At 40.0% G+C, this 19,191-nt stretch overlaps 1 protein-coding gene across 5 annotated transcripts in view; it reads right to left on the bottom strand.

The window, feature by feature from the left end:
* The window catches only part of NKAIN2 (sodium/potassium transporting ATPase interacting 2), a 762,798-nt gene that overhangs the window by 406,825 nt on the left and 336,782 nt on the right, over positions 1 to 19,191 (bottom strand). For all 5 annotated transcript variants that reach the window (XM_006139449.4, XM_014581722.3, XM_075924074.1 and 2 more), the window contains one exon: positions 2,428 to 2,565. In XM_006139449.4, coding sequence (XP_006139511.1) covers positions 2,428 to 2,565 — 138 coding nt within the window. The remainder of the gene's footprint in view (positions 1 to 2,427; positions 2,566 to 19,191) is intronic.

Here is a 19,191-nt window from a genome sequence, read left to right as displayed (position 1 = left end):
TCCTGAGTAACAAGTAAAGATGTACATGGTCTCGAGACAGCTGTTGCAGCAGCAAAGGGAGTTTCCCTTAGTTAGATGTTCTTTGGCACGATCAGGCTACTTACAGCCCACTCCATGGCCAACTACAGAGATGCAGCTGCATCAGGCACTTGCTGTACATCTGAGGAACACATACTTCAGCTCTAGACTAAGAGGCCAGATGACAGGGCCCTTTAAGACAAAGAGTAAAGTGAAGGGAGAGTTCAAAGAGAGGATATCAGAGAAGAATAATAGAAAGAATGGTAGGAATGGCAATAATCCAGGAGTTTAAACTGGTTGTAGAAATAGACTAGCATCTACTTTATGACTAGAATTTGAATTCATTCTGATTCTTGGTATAGTCATGGTTGTAGCAGACAACTGTGCCTTGCGCTATTATAGAGACCCTTTTAAATATTAGCCCCTATTTTCTGGCATTTTTCAGGAAAAAGATTCCTTGTGCTTATATTTCTCAGAGTGGTTTTGAGCCCAAAGGTGATATTTTTTAAAAAGCAAACATTTGATAACATTATATTTTCCCTTGTAATGTTTCTAGGTGTGAAAGTATGTTTTTCCCTTTATAGTTGACTGAAAATGTAAATCATAAGAATTTAAGTAAATGTTGGGTTCTATTTGCCTTATGGTTTCTTAGTCTTTAGGGTGCACTCAGGTCCTGTTTTCAAGCTTTTCCCCTTCCACAACCATAAGGACTAGAAACTGACTCTCTCAGAAAAGGAAAGCTGTGATTCTCACTTGATCATGGGACTGCAGAAGGCGAGACTTGATGAAAAACTTCAAATATGAAACCTGTGATAAAATCATGGTAGTTGGCAGCACACTATAGTCAGTGCAATATTAATTAGGTGTATGCATATATCACACACACAATGTTTGAAGTGTTTTCATAGCCACATAGATCCCAGGGTAGAAACACATAGTGAGGGAGGTACCTTATTTTATTGGACCAACTTCTGTTGATGAAAGACAAATTTTCAAGCTTACACACTGCTTTTCTTCAGACACAAAGCTTCCCTCTCTCACCAACAGAGATTGGTCCAATAAAAAATATTACCTCATCTCCCTTATTCCTCTAATATCCTGGGCTATAATAATACATATATAGAGAAGCACATTTTCACTCTTACACATAAACATCAATACCATAGGACTAATCTGTAGAGCCTTGCAAATCTGTGGATATCCACTTTACATCCATGGGTATCTGCATTCATAGATGTGGGGTGCAAATATCCATGGCACATTTTTACAGATACAATTGTGGATACCAATTTTGTATCTAGAGTGCTGGAAATTTGCATATATAGTGCATCTGCTTTATACCTGTGGTTATGGATACAGATATCCACAGATCATTTTTGCAATGCCGATACCAATTTTGTATCTACACAATTCTCTACCAATCTATGGCTCAGGGAATACAAGGACATAAGGAGACCATCATGACCTCTTAAATCATGGGCCGCTCACCCACATGTTGGGTAGCAGTGAAGGAGGGCAACCTCAGTTGACCCCACAGGGACCAATACAAATTGGACAAACAAGCATGTGATTGAAGGCTGAATTACTGATGATAGTGAAACAGGGGCTTCAGAATTTTCTGATTTGTGTTTGTGTCTAAAAAAATCTATACCAAACTGTGGAATTAGCATTTTTATTATGGATTTAATTTTAGAAAAAGTCATTTTGAGCACCATTTTTGAGATGCAAACTTTTTTATACCTTACCTTCTCTAAAGAAAATGCTACAAATGTAAATCTAAAACCTAGTTAAAATTGCAATGGGCCAGAAAGTACAACAAAGCCTATTTTGTTTGCAAGTATGCAAATAGGATAAAGGGAGGATGGATGAAGGAAAAAATATTAGATCAACTCCTGAGATTTGCATATTATTTTTTATAACTCTTGTCTTGTCATTACTTCCCTGACCAATACTGTCTACCCATAAGCACTATATTTTACTTTGAACTCTTTGGTATAGGAACGTGGTCTTATTTGTAAGAAGCAGGTATATTTTTAACATTCTAAACAACGTTGCTTAATAACAAATAGCCCTTAAAAATTACAGTAATTCGCCAATCAATTCAGTATGTACAATATTCTCTATCACCTCTTTGAGGATACCAAAGTACTTTATAAATGTGAACTAATTAAGCTTTTTACTATATTCACATCCTCATATATTGTGAGAATATTTGCTTTCAGCTGCTGTTGCCTGATTCTATTTAATTATGGTAGGTGTCACCTAAAAATGTTACAGTTGTAAAATAAATACATATGCAAGTTAACAACAGTAAGATGTATATTCCAAAGCAAAAGAGTAAAGTTTGCACATCCATCTCTTTCCCATTTTTTCTGATGCTCAGAAAATAAAAACGTAAGTGGTACTCACTCCTGTTAGGTAGCGAGGTCTATACTGGATGGTTCCAAATAAGCCAAGTATGACTATAATAATGTGCACAAAATTTGCCAGGATTGGTGCCCACTGATACCCAAGGAAGTCAAATATCTGCCTCTCCAGCACACAAACCTAGGATTAAAAAACAACAAAATGCACAGATTAGAACAAGTCAGAAAAAATAGATAAGACAACATATTCCCTCCCCAAAACACAAAAATTGCCCTGAGTTTAAAACTAGTTCAGTCAGCAATATAATGAAATGAATTTGCGAAGTTTTACCTTTTGGTTTTAGTGAAAGCAGCATTTCCTCATTGATAGCCTACTGAGTTATATTCAGTTTGCTAAAATATTAATGTGGGAGATTATGCCAAGATACCAGGCCCTTTTCACAGGGATGTTGTGTATGCAGCAGAAACAGCACAAATCATTTTGTCATATACACTGGCAAATGCTGTATTTTTATAGTGGTGCTGAAAGTCAGTGGTAGTTTAAGACTTGAGCTCAACGAAATATTTTCAGCTGAAACTTTTTCAATAAAAAAAAATGCATATTGGATCAAATGATTCAGTTAAATGATTTCCAAACCCATGTTGATTCTGGCAAAGTGGTTTAGTGAAAACATAAATAGTTGATTTTTCCCAGAAATGCTGAAGTGATTAATCTAGACACTATCAAAATGAAACATTTAGATTTTTCAGGATAAAATCACAAGGGATAGAAACCATTCACAAGAATTGAGGAGGTGGTGTTTGCTTACCTACCCTCCCAGGATCCTGGTAGTTAGGGCACTCACCCCCAATGTAGGAATCCCAGATCTGAAGCTCTCTTTGGTGTGGGGATGGAAACCCAGATCTCCTCTTTCCCAGGTCAGTGCCCTTACTGCCCAACTACTAGATACTCTAGGGTAGGACTCACTCAATGTCTCCTGTGGAAACTGTTCCCATTTGGTATAAATAATTAAATATCCATTGGTGAAAGAATGAAAACCTGGAAATGCCCCTCCCATGTGATTAGTCTAACCATCAGATTTAAGAGTCTCTTTCTCTCTTGGAAACACTTGAATAGTCATTGGACCAAAAGAGAACAGCCTCAAGAGACAGACCCACACCAGAATAGTCTATAGTCCAAAGATTAGCCTAGAGAATGGATTTGAACCTGTCTTCCCCACATGACTTCTCTAACTTGTATGGGATAAAAGGTATAGCATCTCCTCTGTTTTACAAATCTAGCTTTTCATTGCCTTCACTTTTATTAATAGAATTTAAGCATGGACAATGTCTAAACAATTATTTTATCCCCCCATAAGTTCTATTTTTTGTATTTGCCCTCTTCTCCTCTCCCCTCTTCCCCTGAACTTCTAGGAAAATTGATAAGTTATTTGTATAGATTATCTCCTGAAGAGCTTTCTTCCCATCTGTAAGCCTCATCCTTCAATCTCTTTCCTCTCTCTCCTCCACTGCAGAACAGATAAAGTCTGTTTTTTCCTAATGTCTCCCTTCTGACACGGTAGTTCTCCCTACTCCCAAATACTTACCTGCCTTCTGTTTGACTGGCTACAGATATATACATTTTTTCCTTCCTCCTCACGTGACTCTGCACATACATAGTCATGTGCTACCTCTAACTTCTTTTTCATATCTGATAATGTTATAAAGCAAGACTGTATTCTGGCATTTCCTAACTTTTGAGTACTTGATTTTGCAAACTTGACATTCTTGACCTTCTTAACAAAGGATTTGCTTGCTGTTTGGGGGGTATTTTTACATTACACACAAATTATAAAAATTTTATGCAAATCAAATACAAAAATGCATCACTGGCAGGAAATAGCTCACCAAATCTTAATGTCACCACTGCTGAAAGTTTCACAGCAAATATGAATAGCTACACAATCGTCAAGACCCTGGGTAGGCAAAATATGGCCCACATGCTGGATACGGCCCACCACCATCACACGATCCTGCAGGGGCCTCAGGCGGGCTCCCTTCCTGCCATTCCCCCCTGCCACTCAATGCAGCCAGCTGTGTGTGTGTGTGGGGGGGGGGAGGTATCACACACTGCATCCACAACCTCTCGCAGCTCCCATTGGCTGAAAACTGGCCAATAGGAACTGCCAGGACTGTGCTTGCAATGTAGGCAGCATGGGGGGAACCCATGGGGAGACACATATCTCCCACAACTGGCTGCTTTGGGTAGTGGTGCTGGGCATGGCAGGCAGGGTGCCTGCCTGGGGGTCACACTGGGTTGTCTAACATGAGTGCATCCCAGCCAAGACCTGTACCTGGCACCCCACACTCCAAATACCTGCCCCAGGTAAAAAAATCAAACCCCCTGCATCCCTGACCCAGGTCACAATCCAAACCCTCTACATCCCCTCCTAAACCCCTGCTCTAGGTCACTACTTCCTCCCATAGTCTGGAGCAAAATACAGGACTATGTAGCACTTTAAAGACTAACAAGATGGTTCATTAGATGTGAGCTTTCATGAGCCAGACCCACTTCCTCAGATCAAATAGTGGAAGAAAATAGTCACAATCATACATACCAAAGGATACAATTAAAAAAAAGAACATATATGAAAAGGACAAATCAAATTTCAGAACAGAAGGGATGCAGGGGGGGGGGGAGGTAAATGTGAGCTAATGATATTAGAGGTGATAATTGGGGAAGCTATCTTTGTAATGGGTAAGATAACTAGAGTCTTTGTTAAGATCCCCGCGCAAAGTGTCGAATTTTAGCATAAACAACAGTTCAGAGGATTCCCTTTCAAGTGCAGTTTTAAAAGGCTTTTGAAGCAGGATGCAGGTAATTAAGTCGTTGAGACAGTGTCCTTTCTGATTGAAATGGCAAGAAACTGGTTTTTCTTTGTGATCCTGTCTAATACTCTGGACTCACTCCTGCACCCCTCCTTCAGGTCAGAATCTTGTCCTGCACCCATACCCCTTCCTGGACCTTGCACTCCCCTCTTGCACTGTATCCCCTAACCTGAGCTCTCTTCTGCACCCAACCTCCATCAATAGTATCACGGAAGAGTGCATGAGATTCATTTTTTAGAACTATTTATGTGACCCACAGAAAAATCAGTCAGAGGCCAGGGGCTGCAGAGAGGTGGGTAGGGGGCTGAAGTGCCAGCTCAGGCTCCTCAGTGCTTGGGGAGGCCCTAAGGTCCAGGCAATTCAGGGGTCACATTCAGCTTCCAGGTCTTAGGTCCCTATCCTTGATTTACATCATTGTAAATGCAACCCAAGTTAGGGCAGTTGATGACCCTATCAAACAAAAACATTTGAAGTAATTCGATCAGAATAAGAAAAGCAAAGCAGCTGTTTGACTCAATTAGGGACACCTTTCAGAATTCAGCAGAATGCATTAACTGGTGTAGTGATAGTTCATGAACGTGCAGGTCTATACACTGATGCATGTTCAGAACTGCATATCAAAAACCATGAATAAAATTAAATTCATCCTCCAGGGGGGGAAAAAATCCCCAACCACATTTATTTTTCTAGACAATTTTGTCCAGTGAGAATTCTGAGCAAACTTTATGAAATCCATTACAATCCAGGATTTTTTTTAAACAGCTGCTCCTATATGAAGTTATAACTCCCCCACAAAATCTGTTGGTGAATATCTACTCAGTATATAAAAGGCAGTGGATCAATTGAGTTAGGTGTTTTTGTCATGAACGCTTTTAGCTAATTTAAAAGTTAATATTGGTGTCTGAGATTAAGTGCTAGCTGAATAATTAATTTTAGTTGGCTGCAGTTCTTTAGGATGTTCAATTCATAGGCAGTATTTTCTTGTCCACAGAGACACCCAAAAACCAATATAAAACAAGGCCTTACTAAGAAGTTACTAAATATATATACCACCATTAAAAGGACACCATTTGCCAATCACTGCCACACAATGGTAACTGAGATACCATACATTTCCCCCAGCTTATAGCAGGAAAGTGTAACTATATGGTGCCTTTTGACAAAAGCTGATCTTTTAGCCTAGAATTTTTAAAGGAACCTAAGGGAGTCTGGCATCCTAATCCCATTGAAGTTCATATTCCTTTTAAAATCCCAGCTTTATTGGTGACCCCTGCAATTCTTCCTCTCTAGGTACAGGTTATCACTGTACAGTCAATCAGATGAATAGCCAATTTTTTTGTGCTTCACATTTTACAAGAGTGTCATGGACTAAGCTAGAAAATAATTGTTTTTAAGGTACCCGAGATTCTGCAGATCCTGTTCACATCATCTTCAGAAACACAATTTCAGCAACACGTCAGAAGGATTCCTAAAGAAGCAAAGTGAATGTGCTAATTGTAATTGCAGTGATGTGACTAAAAGACCAAGCTGTCTTAGAAATTTCACACCATCCCTGTCCTCTGAAACCTCTAAATGCTGCATTATAAAGTTGCTTCAACTATTAATTTATATTTTAACACTTGAAATAAATGAGATCCATCTGTGACTATGCAGGTCTGTGTGAAATCCTGTAAAGGTAGCAACAAAATACCTGTTACATCTAGAATACTCCTATTAACCATCTAACAAAGGGAAAATGTTCATTCATAACAGAGAGCTCTTATCTTCATCAACTGAAAAAACAGTAAAACAAGAATTGCAAAGCACTTGTAAGAAGAAAATAAGCTGTACAAACTTCTACTAGAGTAACTACAGAGAATCAGTTACAAAATACAGAGGGGATGAGGCAAATCATTCTAACAGTAGGAAATCTCACAGATAAATGCACCAATTATAGAATAAAATAGTACCATAGTTAATTATAAAAAAATAGGGAACTTAATATTCCTACTGCAACTGTAAGAAAAAATTGCAACAATGTATATCACAGGTTTTTTAGGAAGAAAGTTGTGACAGATCTAATAGTTCTGTCAAAATATTACTTTCAAGGATATATTGACTATGAGGATATTCTATAGTAAATCTTCACTTAACATACTTTCATTTATTTTCCTTTCTATTATTAACCGTTTTTTTTTTTTTTTTTTTTTTTTTTGTTTTGCTACTATATGGCTGTTTTCTTTAAGCTGTAAGCCCATGGATGACATGGATCAGAGACAGATTGACTTGTGCCAGTGTAGTTTTGTGTGTCAGGATGCTATGACTTTTTTTTTTTTTTTTTTTTTTTTGCGCGCCATGGAATGCAGTTAGGAAGACTGAGTCCTGAAATCATACATAATAGAAATTGAAATATAACAATTCAAAGAGCAGAGCTCAAAAGTCCTTCAGCCAGCCCAGCAATTACAAATTTGTTTCAGAATCTAGCAGGGGAGGGCAACAGGCTTGCCAGGACCCTGAGCAAGGTTGGGGAGGGCAGGTCTGCACTCTCCGAAGAGCCAGCCCTCAGCACTACCTGGAACGCACCACACTGCTCCTCTCCTCCCCCCACCCCCAACCATCAGCCAGCTCTGAAAGCTGTGTGATTTAAAGGACCGGGGGCTCTAGTCACCGTTGTTCCTGCAATAGTGGCAGCGGCAGCAGCAACTGGGAGCCCTGCACCTTTCTGAATTGCTGAGCCTTGAGGGCAACTGCCCCCATCGGCGGGCCTGGAATCTAGTAGTGCTGTATTCTATCTAGCTATTTATATTTGCAGTAATCTGAGAGCTTGTGGTCAGTTTTTCATTAATACCCCAGCCATCTACTGGGATGGATCTGAACACAGTATTTCAAATCCACCAACCTGAAGACTACAGTAATGGATCTTTTGAGCCACTAAGGGCTGGCACAGATTAGAGGAGTCTTTATAGTACTATAAGCAACAGCAGGAGACTGGGATGTCATTGGTGACCATGATGGTTTCTTCTGGCCTTGAAGTCCCTGAGGGTATGTCTACACTACCCCGCTAGTTCGAACTAGCGGGGTAATGTAGGCATACCGCACTTGCAAATGAAGCCCGGGATTTGAATTTCCCAGGCTTCATTTGCATAAGCGGGGAGCCGCCATTTTTAAAACCCCGCTGGTTCGAACCCCGTGCAGCGCGGCTACACGGGGCACAAACTAGGTAGTTCGAACTAGGCTTCCTAGTTCGAACTACCATTACTCCTCGTGAAAAGTAACGGTAGTTCGAACTAGGAAGCCTAGTTCGAACTACCTAGTTTGTGCCCCGTGTAGCCGCGCTGCACGGGGTTCGAACCAGCAGGGTTTTAAAAATGGCGGCTCCCCGCTTATGCAAATGAAGCCCGGGAAATTCAAATCCCGGGCTTCATTTGCAAGTGCGGTATGCCTACATTACCCTCCTAGTTCAAACTAGGAGGGTAGTGTAGACATACCCTGAGTGTATTAGATTAGCTCCAAGGACCAGAGAGGTCAAAAAAGCACTCTCGTGACACATTCTCAGCTGCATAGTGTGATACTTGCCTTCAACTGATGGTCTCATACAAAAAAAAATTGCTGGAAATGGACTTTACATAATTTACTATAATGGCTCTATTGCCGTGTTTCTCAAAGTGATCCGCGAAACCACTCTGAGAAACTTTGCTCTATTGCAGAGTATCAAACAGGAGACAGTGTTACTCATCCCTAAAAATTAAGGCAAAAAGTCCTCCAATGTGGGTGCCTAAACTTGGAACTCTCAATTAACATTTAGACACCTAAATAAACGTCACCTCTTTTGGAGAGATGCTGAGCACAACATGGATGTGTGCCTATTGTTAGTGTTTACCCCCTCTAAATATTAGCCATCCTTTATTTATGTGCCTAAACATGGATTGTGTTGTCCAAGTTGTGGCTGATGTGTTAAATACAAGATCTGTCTCCCCCCTCCCCCACACCTTGGAGAAATAACTAAGATTACCTGAAGGGATGAAATTTTACCCACACTTTTCTAAAAACCACAGATGTGTGTGTAGTAAGAAGAGGGCCTAAAACATAAGCCCATGAATCACAGAAAAGAACTTTACACAAAAATAAAAATGAACAGTGAACTTTGTTGAGCAGACTCTGATTATTGTAAACTTGGAGCAAATATTTTCAAAGTTAGGTGCCTAAAGTTAGACACACCTTCATAAAAAAGAGCTGCAAGACCATTGAGTTCCCAAGCATTACATTTTGAGCATATTGTTCTAAATTTCTTCCCTTTATGGCTTGCTCAGAAAAAAAACAACATATTTTCCAGACAATTCTGGATAGTAGATTCAGATATAGGGCCTGATTTTCCAGTGTAACTCCGTTGAGTTCACTGTAGTTATTCCAGTGAAAGAACTGAAGTAACAGAGAATCAAGCCCATATATACTGGTATAACTGGAATAATATTGGAAAAAAGAAGCGCTGTTGAAAGGAAGATACAGGATTAAAAATAATTATAAAAACAACAGAATTTATTAACACAGCTGGGCTTTATTTTCCTAGTCTTGATTTTTAAAGGGTCAGTTTTTAATTGCTTCAAGCCATGCTCATTCACTTTGCATTGGCATTCAAGGGAATAATTTTTAATAGAACAAACATTCATCTGAAGCTAATTTAAAGGGACATAGACTAATTTGCAGAACCTAAAATTTCAGTTGGTCTGAGTTTGAGGCAGAAATGATTATTCACTCCCCCAGTTAGAAAAAAGAAACAATACCCATAAAAATTAAATACCACCAAAAAGTTTGGGATCAATCCACAGAATTAAACATGCTTAAAATAGTTCAATAATTTCAAGTAATTTATAAAAATTAGAAAGATGTGAGATATTTGCAGATGTTTGGTGAGCAGAACAAAAGCTTGAACTTGACACAAATTATTCATTGTGAACTATATGCACAGTTCTAAATACAAAGATCCCTGAGGAAATATGTACAGTGTGTTCATAAGATATTCTAGGGCTAGGTCTTAAGTTTGCAGAAGCTAGTTACAAATACAGTAGATTCTAGAAATAATTAGCAAGAAATCATTTATTCTTTGCCCGCAGACTTCTTTGTAGGAAGCACAGCATAGAGATCCCTCAAGGAGATTATTGACAGCTTAGCACAATTATTCCCTCTGACTTCATTGGGAGTAGGAATGAGACCTTACTATAATTGTGCTAAAAATGTATAATGTAAATCTCCACTCCTGCCCTAAGCCCTACTGAAGCCAATATGGCTTTCCATGGGCACAGCAAGTTACTTGCCTGCAATAACTTGGCGGATATGGGATTACCAATAGAGTTATTATTCAACATATCTGTTCCTCTTGTGTGTTCAGAGGGTTAGTTGCTGACTCCCCTGAAAAAATAAAATTAAAAATACCATTTAAACACTAGTTTTGCCCTGCAAAGGAGATACTGCAAAAGGAGAATGAGCTGGATTCTTTAAGTTCACTTATATAATGAATGGTTTTGTTAGCTAAATGGCAATTGTCATTTTTGTCACTAGTGACATAAAATTAAGACTAACTGGACTTTCAAATTCCAGGTTGAATTTGAGAGGATGGCAGTTGGTCAAAATATCTTTAAAATGAATAAGGTTCTGTACCTTATGGCCGGAAGATAGCTAATGTGATGCCAATATTTTAAAAAAGCTCTAGATGTGATCCTGGCAATTACAGAATGGGAAATCTAACATCAATACCGGGCAAATCAGTTGAAACTATAGTAAAGAATAAAATTGTCAGACATAGATTAACATAATTTGTTGGGGAAGTGTCCACATGGTTTTCTGTAAAGGGAAATCATGCTTTAGTAATCTACTAGAGTTCTTTGTGGGTGTGGGGGAGGGGGGGGAGAGAGTCAGACAAGTGGATAAAGTGGGATCCAGTGGATATAGCATACTTAGATTTTCAGAAAACCTTTGACAAGATCTCTCACCAAAGGGTCTTAAATAAAGTAAGTTATCATAGAATAAGAGGGAAGCTCTTCTCATGGACTGATAACTATTTAAAAGACAGAAACAAAGATCAGAATAAATGGTACATTTTCAGAATAGAGAGAGGTAACTAGTGGTGTCCCCCAAGGATCCATACTGGGACCAATTCTATTCAACCTTTTTATAAATGATCTGGAGAAAGGGGTAAACAGTGAAGTGGCAAAATTTGCAGAAGATTCTAAACAGCTCAAGATAGTTAAGAACAAAGACGACTGTGAAGAGCTTCAAAAAGATCTCACCAAACTAAATGACTGGGCAAGAAAATGGCAAATGAAATTTAACGTAAATTTGATACAATGTTATGCACATTGGAAAAAATAATCCCAATTATACATACTGTATGATGGGGATTAATTTAGCTACAATTATGCAAGAGAGATCTTGGATTCATCGTGGATAGTTCTCTGAAAACATCTACTCAATGCACAGCATCAATCAAAAAAGCAAACATCTTATTGTCCCTATGTAAATCCATGGTATGTCCACATCTTGAATACTATGTACTAATGTGGTCACCTCATCTCAAAAAAGATTTATTGGCATTGGAAAAGGTTAAGAAAAGGGCAACAAAAATGATTAGGGGTTTGGAATGGGTGCCATATGAAGAAAGATTAAAAAGATTGGGACTTTTCACCTTAGAAAAGAGGAGACAAAAGTGGATATGACAGAATTCTATAAAATCATGACTGATGTGGTTAAAGTGAATAAGGAAAAGTTTTTTACTTGTTCCCATAACATCAGAAATAGGGGTAACCAAATGAAATTGTTTGGTAGCAGGTTTAAAACAAACAAAAGGACATTTTTCTTCATACAGCACACAGTTGGCCTCTGGAACTCCTTGCCAGGGGACGTTGTGAAGACCAGGACTTTAACAGAGTTCAAGGAAGAACAAAATGAATTCATAGAGATTAGGTCCATGATTGGCTATTAGCCAGGATGAGTAGGAATGGTGTCTCTAGCCTCTGTTTGTTTGGAACTGGATGACATTTTTAACATTACTGTAAGTAGATACAATTGATATTTTCAAACCTAATGCAAGTATCAGTTTCTCTTCTGCTTATATAGTTGCTACTAACATCTCAGATTTAATTTTTTATACAAAAATTGTGTGTCCACCTTTACTTAGTGACTTTTAATGAAAGCAATCTCAGCTGATGCACATTATATGTTAACAATGATTAGTGACAAGGGGAAAAATTCCTGAGTATATTCATTTTGCAGTTTTAGAGTCCCAAGTCAGCCAAACACTTAAATGCAAGCTTAAAATTTTCAACTTCATGCACAGGTCCCATTGGGTTAAAATAGGATGGATTTAAAACATGCTTTAGAGGAATTTAGATTAGAAAAAAAAAGATCTTGAAAAATATTCTCTATAGAATGGTTTATTTGAAGGGTGAAAGTAGCTATGTTTTTTTTCTAACTGACATGCAGTAACGCAGACTCAGAGAAACATCACACACATCCCATTTTGAATCTCTGCAAGAAAATTTGAAGAGTTAATTCTCTGGAAATCATGTTCTACAAAAACTAACTATTGCATTACTATAACTTTTAATCTACAGGGGTATTAAACAATATTAACATAGAAGTTTTATTCAAAAAAGAACTAATTGCTATAAGAGGGGTGGGCAATACATATCCCACTGGCTGTGTGCAGTTTCCTAGCATTCAATGTTGGCAGGCCGCCGGATGCGTTGTTTGTTTTTTTTAAATCACAGGGGTGGGGGGGAGGGGGGAAAGTAGTACACAAAAGTATGAGTGCAGGCAGAACCATGACTTCAGATATGTGCAAGTGCATATCAAGAATTTCAAAATTGTTTCCATGTTATTAAAACTTTTGAGAATCCAGAAATTCTGAGATGCACAAAAATTCATGTTACATATAGGGGACCAAATTATGTTCAGTTACACTTTTTGGACCTACAGTAGATGTAGGACTTAGAGTTTCACCAGTATATATCTAGATTAATTCCTCTGCAGGTAACTGAATTATCCTTCATTTACACGCGTGCTATAGAAAACAGACTTTGGAGCAATGTCTGCACAAAGTTACCTACCTACCGTTAAAAACAAACAAAAATCATCTCATTCACTGGATCTTTTTGGAGAGAAAAGAGTTCAAAACAAATGCTGTATAAGACTCTGCAGCCAATCAATCAGCACTGAGATGCATTAACAGAGACTGCTCACAACTCATCAGAAGTGAAAGATATGAAGGTAAAAATCAATGTGGAATGGGTATCAAGGGAATATATCAGGGAAAAATAGCCAGTCTCTAGATACTAGGGTCATTTTATCTGTGATCCAATAGCCAAACTTACTCAAAGCTATTGCAAAAAAGATAGCTAAGCCATGTTGGAACTGATAAGCATAGAGAGCCTACTGATTTGTAGTCACTCACTCCACGTCACATTTGAATATGCAGAAGTCTGACTTCCTCTGACCTTATAACACTCTTTAAGGGTACGACTACACTGCAGCACAATTTTGGGATACTTCCTGTATCCTGAAATCGCTATTCCATGTCTTTTAAGCAAGCCTGTTATTTTGAAATATAATGGGCTCACTATTCCAATGTCCCCGTAAACCTCGTTCCATGAGGATTAAGGGATGTTTCAGAATAGCGGTGTATTTAAAAATGTGCACACTGTATGTTGGCCTACTTATTGGCAGGATATTAACTATATAAATATACTAGACAATCCCATGAGAAACAGTTGAATTCCAGGCAGATCCCATTGCCCTGGCACAACCAAACTCTGACCTGGCTTTGAGTTATGATAAGAGGAATCTGCATCGCAAATTTGGTGGCCCAAGATCTTAACTTTTCAGGGGAGTTCTTGAACAAAAGGAGTCAGATGGACAGACTAATGCACATTTCATACATATATTTAGATTTGAAGATTTACCTGCTTTTGCCTGGGTCCTTAACCCAGTTAATTTTTGTTTTTCTTTATTTAAACCATCGCCTTGCAGTGGGGCTGGGAATGAAGGGTTGCCTCTTTCACCTATATTGGCCTAGTTATTGGCAGCAGTTTGGAACCAAAGGAGAAGTTCCTCTCCATGGCTGCTACAGCTCCAGCAGGAACAGCCGAGGGAGGGGTACATTTCTCCTGGCTAGGGCAGGTCCAGTTTCATCTGCCCCCTATACTCCCCAGCCAGAGTGAGGAATGCAGCAAATTGTGCACTTTCCCCTCACTCCTTGACAAAGGGGAACAGACAGCAATATCCCTGTATGAATCAGCGAATGGGAGAACTTCAGCCCCCTCCTGTCCTCCTTTAAGGGCATCCTGGTGGGTGGGAGGTTTAGGGCTGAGGCATTTCTAGATGAGGGGGAGGTGCCTCCAGTTAGCCTCTTTCGCATACCTGGTGACTGTCTCTTTTCTCTATGGTTTTCTGAGAAGCCATCCCCATTCCAGGCATATCCCATTTTTCTGCTATAACCAAGCCTTTACCTTACTGTAAGTTATTATAAGAGGACCACCAGATTGGCTTTTACAGTTTAGGAGGAGATCTTGAACAAACAGACAAACAAATGGATTCTCTCAACTATATAGTAGAAGTTTTTTCACAGAAGTAGTTCCAACAAATGTATATTCTTATTTTGCAGCCCTAACTGCTGATACATTGTTTCCCCTTGTTTTAACTCGACACACGGATCGTCTGGAATGAAAACCAGAAGGAGAATGGCCTGTCATAGCCCTCTGTCCAGAAGCACTTATGAATTGTTAAGAGACAATATTATAGGGTATGTCTATACTAGCCCCCTAGTTCGAACTAGGGTGGCTAATGTAGGCATTCGAACTTGCAAATGAAGCCCGGGATTTAAATATCCCTGGCTTCATTTGCATGTTCCCGGGTGGGCGCCATTTTTAAATGCTACATGTGGCAGTCAGAAGTTAATCCAAACTAAATCCTTAGTTCGGATTAACTGTTACACCTCATTCCACGAGGAATGAGCTTTGGGGACCAGATCTAGGCAAGCTGGAAGCCACATCTGGCCCCCGGGCCTGAAGTTCCCTACCCCTGCTGTAGTACAGTAATTCCCCCCTACAATAACTTCCATTGGGGTCAAGATTCCTAAAATTACACCACCACAAAAGCTCAAAGAGTCATGTTTACTTAAATATGCTATGGACAAAATAAGAGGGCTGTCTAATATACCTGCTTAGTTTATGCCACTCTGTTGACTGGGTAAATTTGCTGCTTCACAGAAGACTCAATCATGTACGATGAAGTAGAATTGTGATGTGTGACATTAGTTGCTCCTACTGCATTTGCCTTCTAATTTCCACATTCCTTGCCCTCCAATTTGGTTTATTTGCTGCAGTGCCCAGCCCATACCAATTCCACTTGGAAGCAGCAAAAGCTATAATCCACTGCCACAAGCTCCCCCTGCACCAGAATCCTCCCCTGCCATGAGCTGCCATCACTCAAGAGGCAGTTGCTGGCATGATAAGACAGAGGGGCAGCAATTTCTTTCCACTTTTTCCACAGCTCATATCCCCAGCTGTTCCAAGGGGGTGATCACCTTGCTGGTTTGATGCAGTCTAGAAACACAGCAATAATTATTGTGCGGGGAGTGCTTCAAACAGCCAGCAGCGGCATGGCAGGAGTTGGAATGCAGCCTGACCAACACAGCACACTCTAGTAATTTGTTGCGCTGGATATTTTGTTGTAAGAAATAATCATGACAGACCATGAAAGGCAAATTAAACAGCCGGTGCCTAACTCTTCTAAAGTGCCTCCCACAAAATGAGCTGACAATTTAAGGTTAGCTGCTTAAATCTATCCATTCAGAGTGCTCGAACTTGTTCGTCAGTGACCTCTTAGAGCTATACAAAATGTGATCGTTTATCCAATCATGATCTGCAAAAAAAAAAGAGTTGTTTACAATTGCTTGTGACCCATTTAACAAGGATTAGACTAGGAGACAGACTTATAGCGGTGCAGGTGCACTGACACAGCTGCGTCAGTGTATGCTCCCTTCTGTGGCTCTCTAAGCCAATGGGATTTTTTTTTAATGACCATATTACTCAATACTGTAAATGATGCTAGTTTTCTAACTTTTCTGGAGCAATAGCCTTTAACAGACTATTTTATAGTATACTGTGTTTTTCAAAGCTGGCTTCTGTTATTTTATTAACAAGAAATATGCATAGCTGCAGAAGTATATGCAGTACTTTGTTAAATATTAGTCAAACAGTATATATAGAGGAGTAGTATGTTTAAATACCTAATATCCAAAAAAGGTAATTTGATATGCTGGGGGAATACTTCTGTTATGTAAAAGCAAGAACATAGCTTTATTTGCTGTTTGCAGACCAAAAGGTGAAACACCACATCTGCCATGCGTGGCATTATTTTGCTGCAGCCAAGATAATGATCTATTCTCTTTCCTTCATGCCACCCGCCCTCCGATGACAACCGAAGAATTAAACGGATAGTGGTACAGTCAGGGTGAAAAGGAAGTTACAGTAATGAAGACTACCTTCTTTCAGCGGGAGGGCAGGGAAGACAATGCAGACTCAGTCTTCTCCCTCCCTGCCTTTCTAGGTGCTACAACATGGAGAAGACAGGATCAGTACCCATTGAACATTCAGTGCTACTGACAGTTCTACACTAGGAATATTGTGACTTGGCAATAGACACAGCCTAAGCAGATGGAAAAAAACCACACACACAAAAGAATAATAAAGAATGAGAAGGGGGGTGGTTACAAGTTCTTTATGTCAGCATGCTTAGTAGGCTGCTGGAATCATAATGTAAACCACAATGTACAGGCAGCTTTGTACTGGTGACTATTAAACCGCAAACATTGGGACTAAGGGGACCAATTTCAGGGCTTCATGCAGTGAGTAGCTGTTATTCTACAACACGCTTTATTTCTGTAACATTAACACTAACTTCACATAGAGCACCTCAGGACGGTAAGAATGCTGGTTGCTGGTGGGCCTCTTACTTGAGCTTACCCTGACAAGGTGAGAGCCTCAGAGAGAGGGGATCAGGCCGTAGCCCCAAAGCCAGAAATTACTGAGCAAGAAAATGTAAACCCTCATGTGCTGAGGGATCAACTACTGCATTCCTTCAAGGACTTCTTTAATTTAAAAATATTGTTCACATCTGAGGCAAGTGCCTTCTTGTGGAAATATAGATTTGTTTGTGAGGTGCTCTAGCTTTCCTATCACCAGTGTATCCCCTGTCTAGGAAGTATATGCTCATTTTACATCCAAGAAGGATGTCATTAGGAACAATATAACTGACATGGTAGAAGGTCTGTGCTTTAATTACTGCACTAGGTTATGTTCAAGGCTCCACACCAGACTTTGAATATAGGCAAATCATATTTCGCTGGGTAAAAATCTGAAAAACATACCAATTCATCTGAAAAGTGGAGAAAATAATTACAGGACCAACATCCAATATTATCCTGGGCTTTTCTCTTGCTTCACTGCAAAAAGCAGTTGGGAGGGAAAGAAGTCTATGGGCTATGGTCACAGCAATAATCACCTTGGTGGGATACAAAAATTGATCAGATGCCTTTCCTGTAAACTAGTTTCTACTTGTTCTGTAGGGGAGGCAGCCTGCTTAATTCATCATCCTTTTTGGTAAGAAAACATTCCATGCAAGGACTAAGTCAATTACTACAGAACTCAAGAGAAAGCTTATTAACCAAAAATAAAGAAGAGTGCCTATAAACAGTACTGAATACTAGCGTGCTAACAATTAGTTACTCTGGCAGGGAGAGAAGGCAGGGTTTTTGTTCATGTTTCTTTGCAATTTCTCTTCTTAATTCCTCCATCATACGTTTTACCTACTAAGTGTTGATCTGCAGAATCCAAATTCCGTGGGAGTAGGTTATGTGGGAGAAAGCCTCTCTCTAGGCCCGTGGTCCCCAACACGGTGCCATGGCACCTGCGGGGCCACTTGCATGCGCCCGCCAGGTACTCGGGGCTGGCCTGGCCCTGGGCACATGGCACGGTGCTTGCGGAGAGCGCCGGCCCTGGGCGCACAGCGCTTGTGGGGGGGGGGGAGCGGCGGCCCCGGGCGCGTGGCTATGGGGGGGCCCCGGCCCCGCGCATGCAGCTATGGGGGGGGGCTGCCCCCAGGCGCGCAAGTGTCCCCGCCCCCTGGCGCCCGGTGGGCGAACGGCCACGCCCCCTGGCGCCCGACAACCTCAAAAGGTTGGGGACCACTGCTCTAGGCCATATTTTTAGAACAGGTGAGGCACTCGAGCTGGAAACTCTGTAATACAGAGGACTGCCCTGTTCTCCCTGTGGCTCCTGCTTTTTTGTAAATGTTATGTCCAGAGTACAGATTTCATTAGAGTATGTAACAAATGGCACTGTCGCTCAAATATTTGTAGGAAGAGAAGATGCTAGGATGGGGAGGAAAGTAACATTTGGGGAGTTTTTCTTAAAGCTGTGTAGGGATTTTTTTATATTGAGAATAGTTGTTTATTATACTTTACTGTGAAATTAGATTTTGGCAGGATACCCAGAGCTTGAGAAGGGTGCCTATGTCTGTTTCTATAAAACTGAACATATACATGCAGGGGATCTTTTAGATAGTGACTTTTTAGTGCAGAGAATAGTTTTGGTGTTAACAGATAGTTCACATTAATCCCATAGTTCACATAGACAGACCCACGGTCTCCTAGGGTATGTCTACACTACCTCCCTAGTTCGAACTAGGGTGGTTAATGTAGTCATTCAAAGTTGCAAATGAAGCCCAGGATTTAAATATCCCGGGCTTCATTTGCATCTTGCCAAGCACCGCCATTTTTAAATCCCCGTTAGTGCGGACTCCGTGCCCCGGTACACCATATTGGACAAACTTCTCAGACTCTTCGCCAAAGAATTAATGCCCACAAATCAGACAGACAGTTTCACAAAGAAAAAACAGTTTCTTGTCA

The sequence above is a fragment of the Pelodiscus sinensis genome, chromosome 3 (genome assembly GCF_049634645.1).
Source record: "Pelodiscus sinensis isolate JC-2024 chromosome 3, ASM4963464v1, whole genome shotgun sequence".
Classification (NCBI taxonomy): Eukaryota; Metazoa; Chordata; order Testudines; family Trionychidae; genus Pelodiscus; species Pelodiscus sinensis.
The sequence above is the reverse complement of the archived record's forward strand: the minus strand, read 5'-3'. Positions and strand labels throughout refer to the sequence as shown.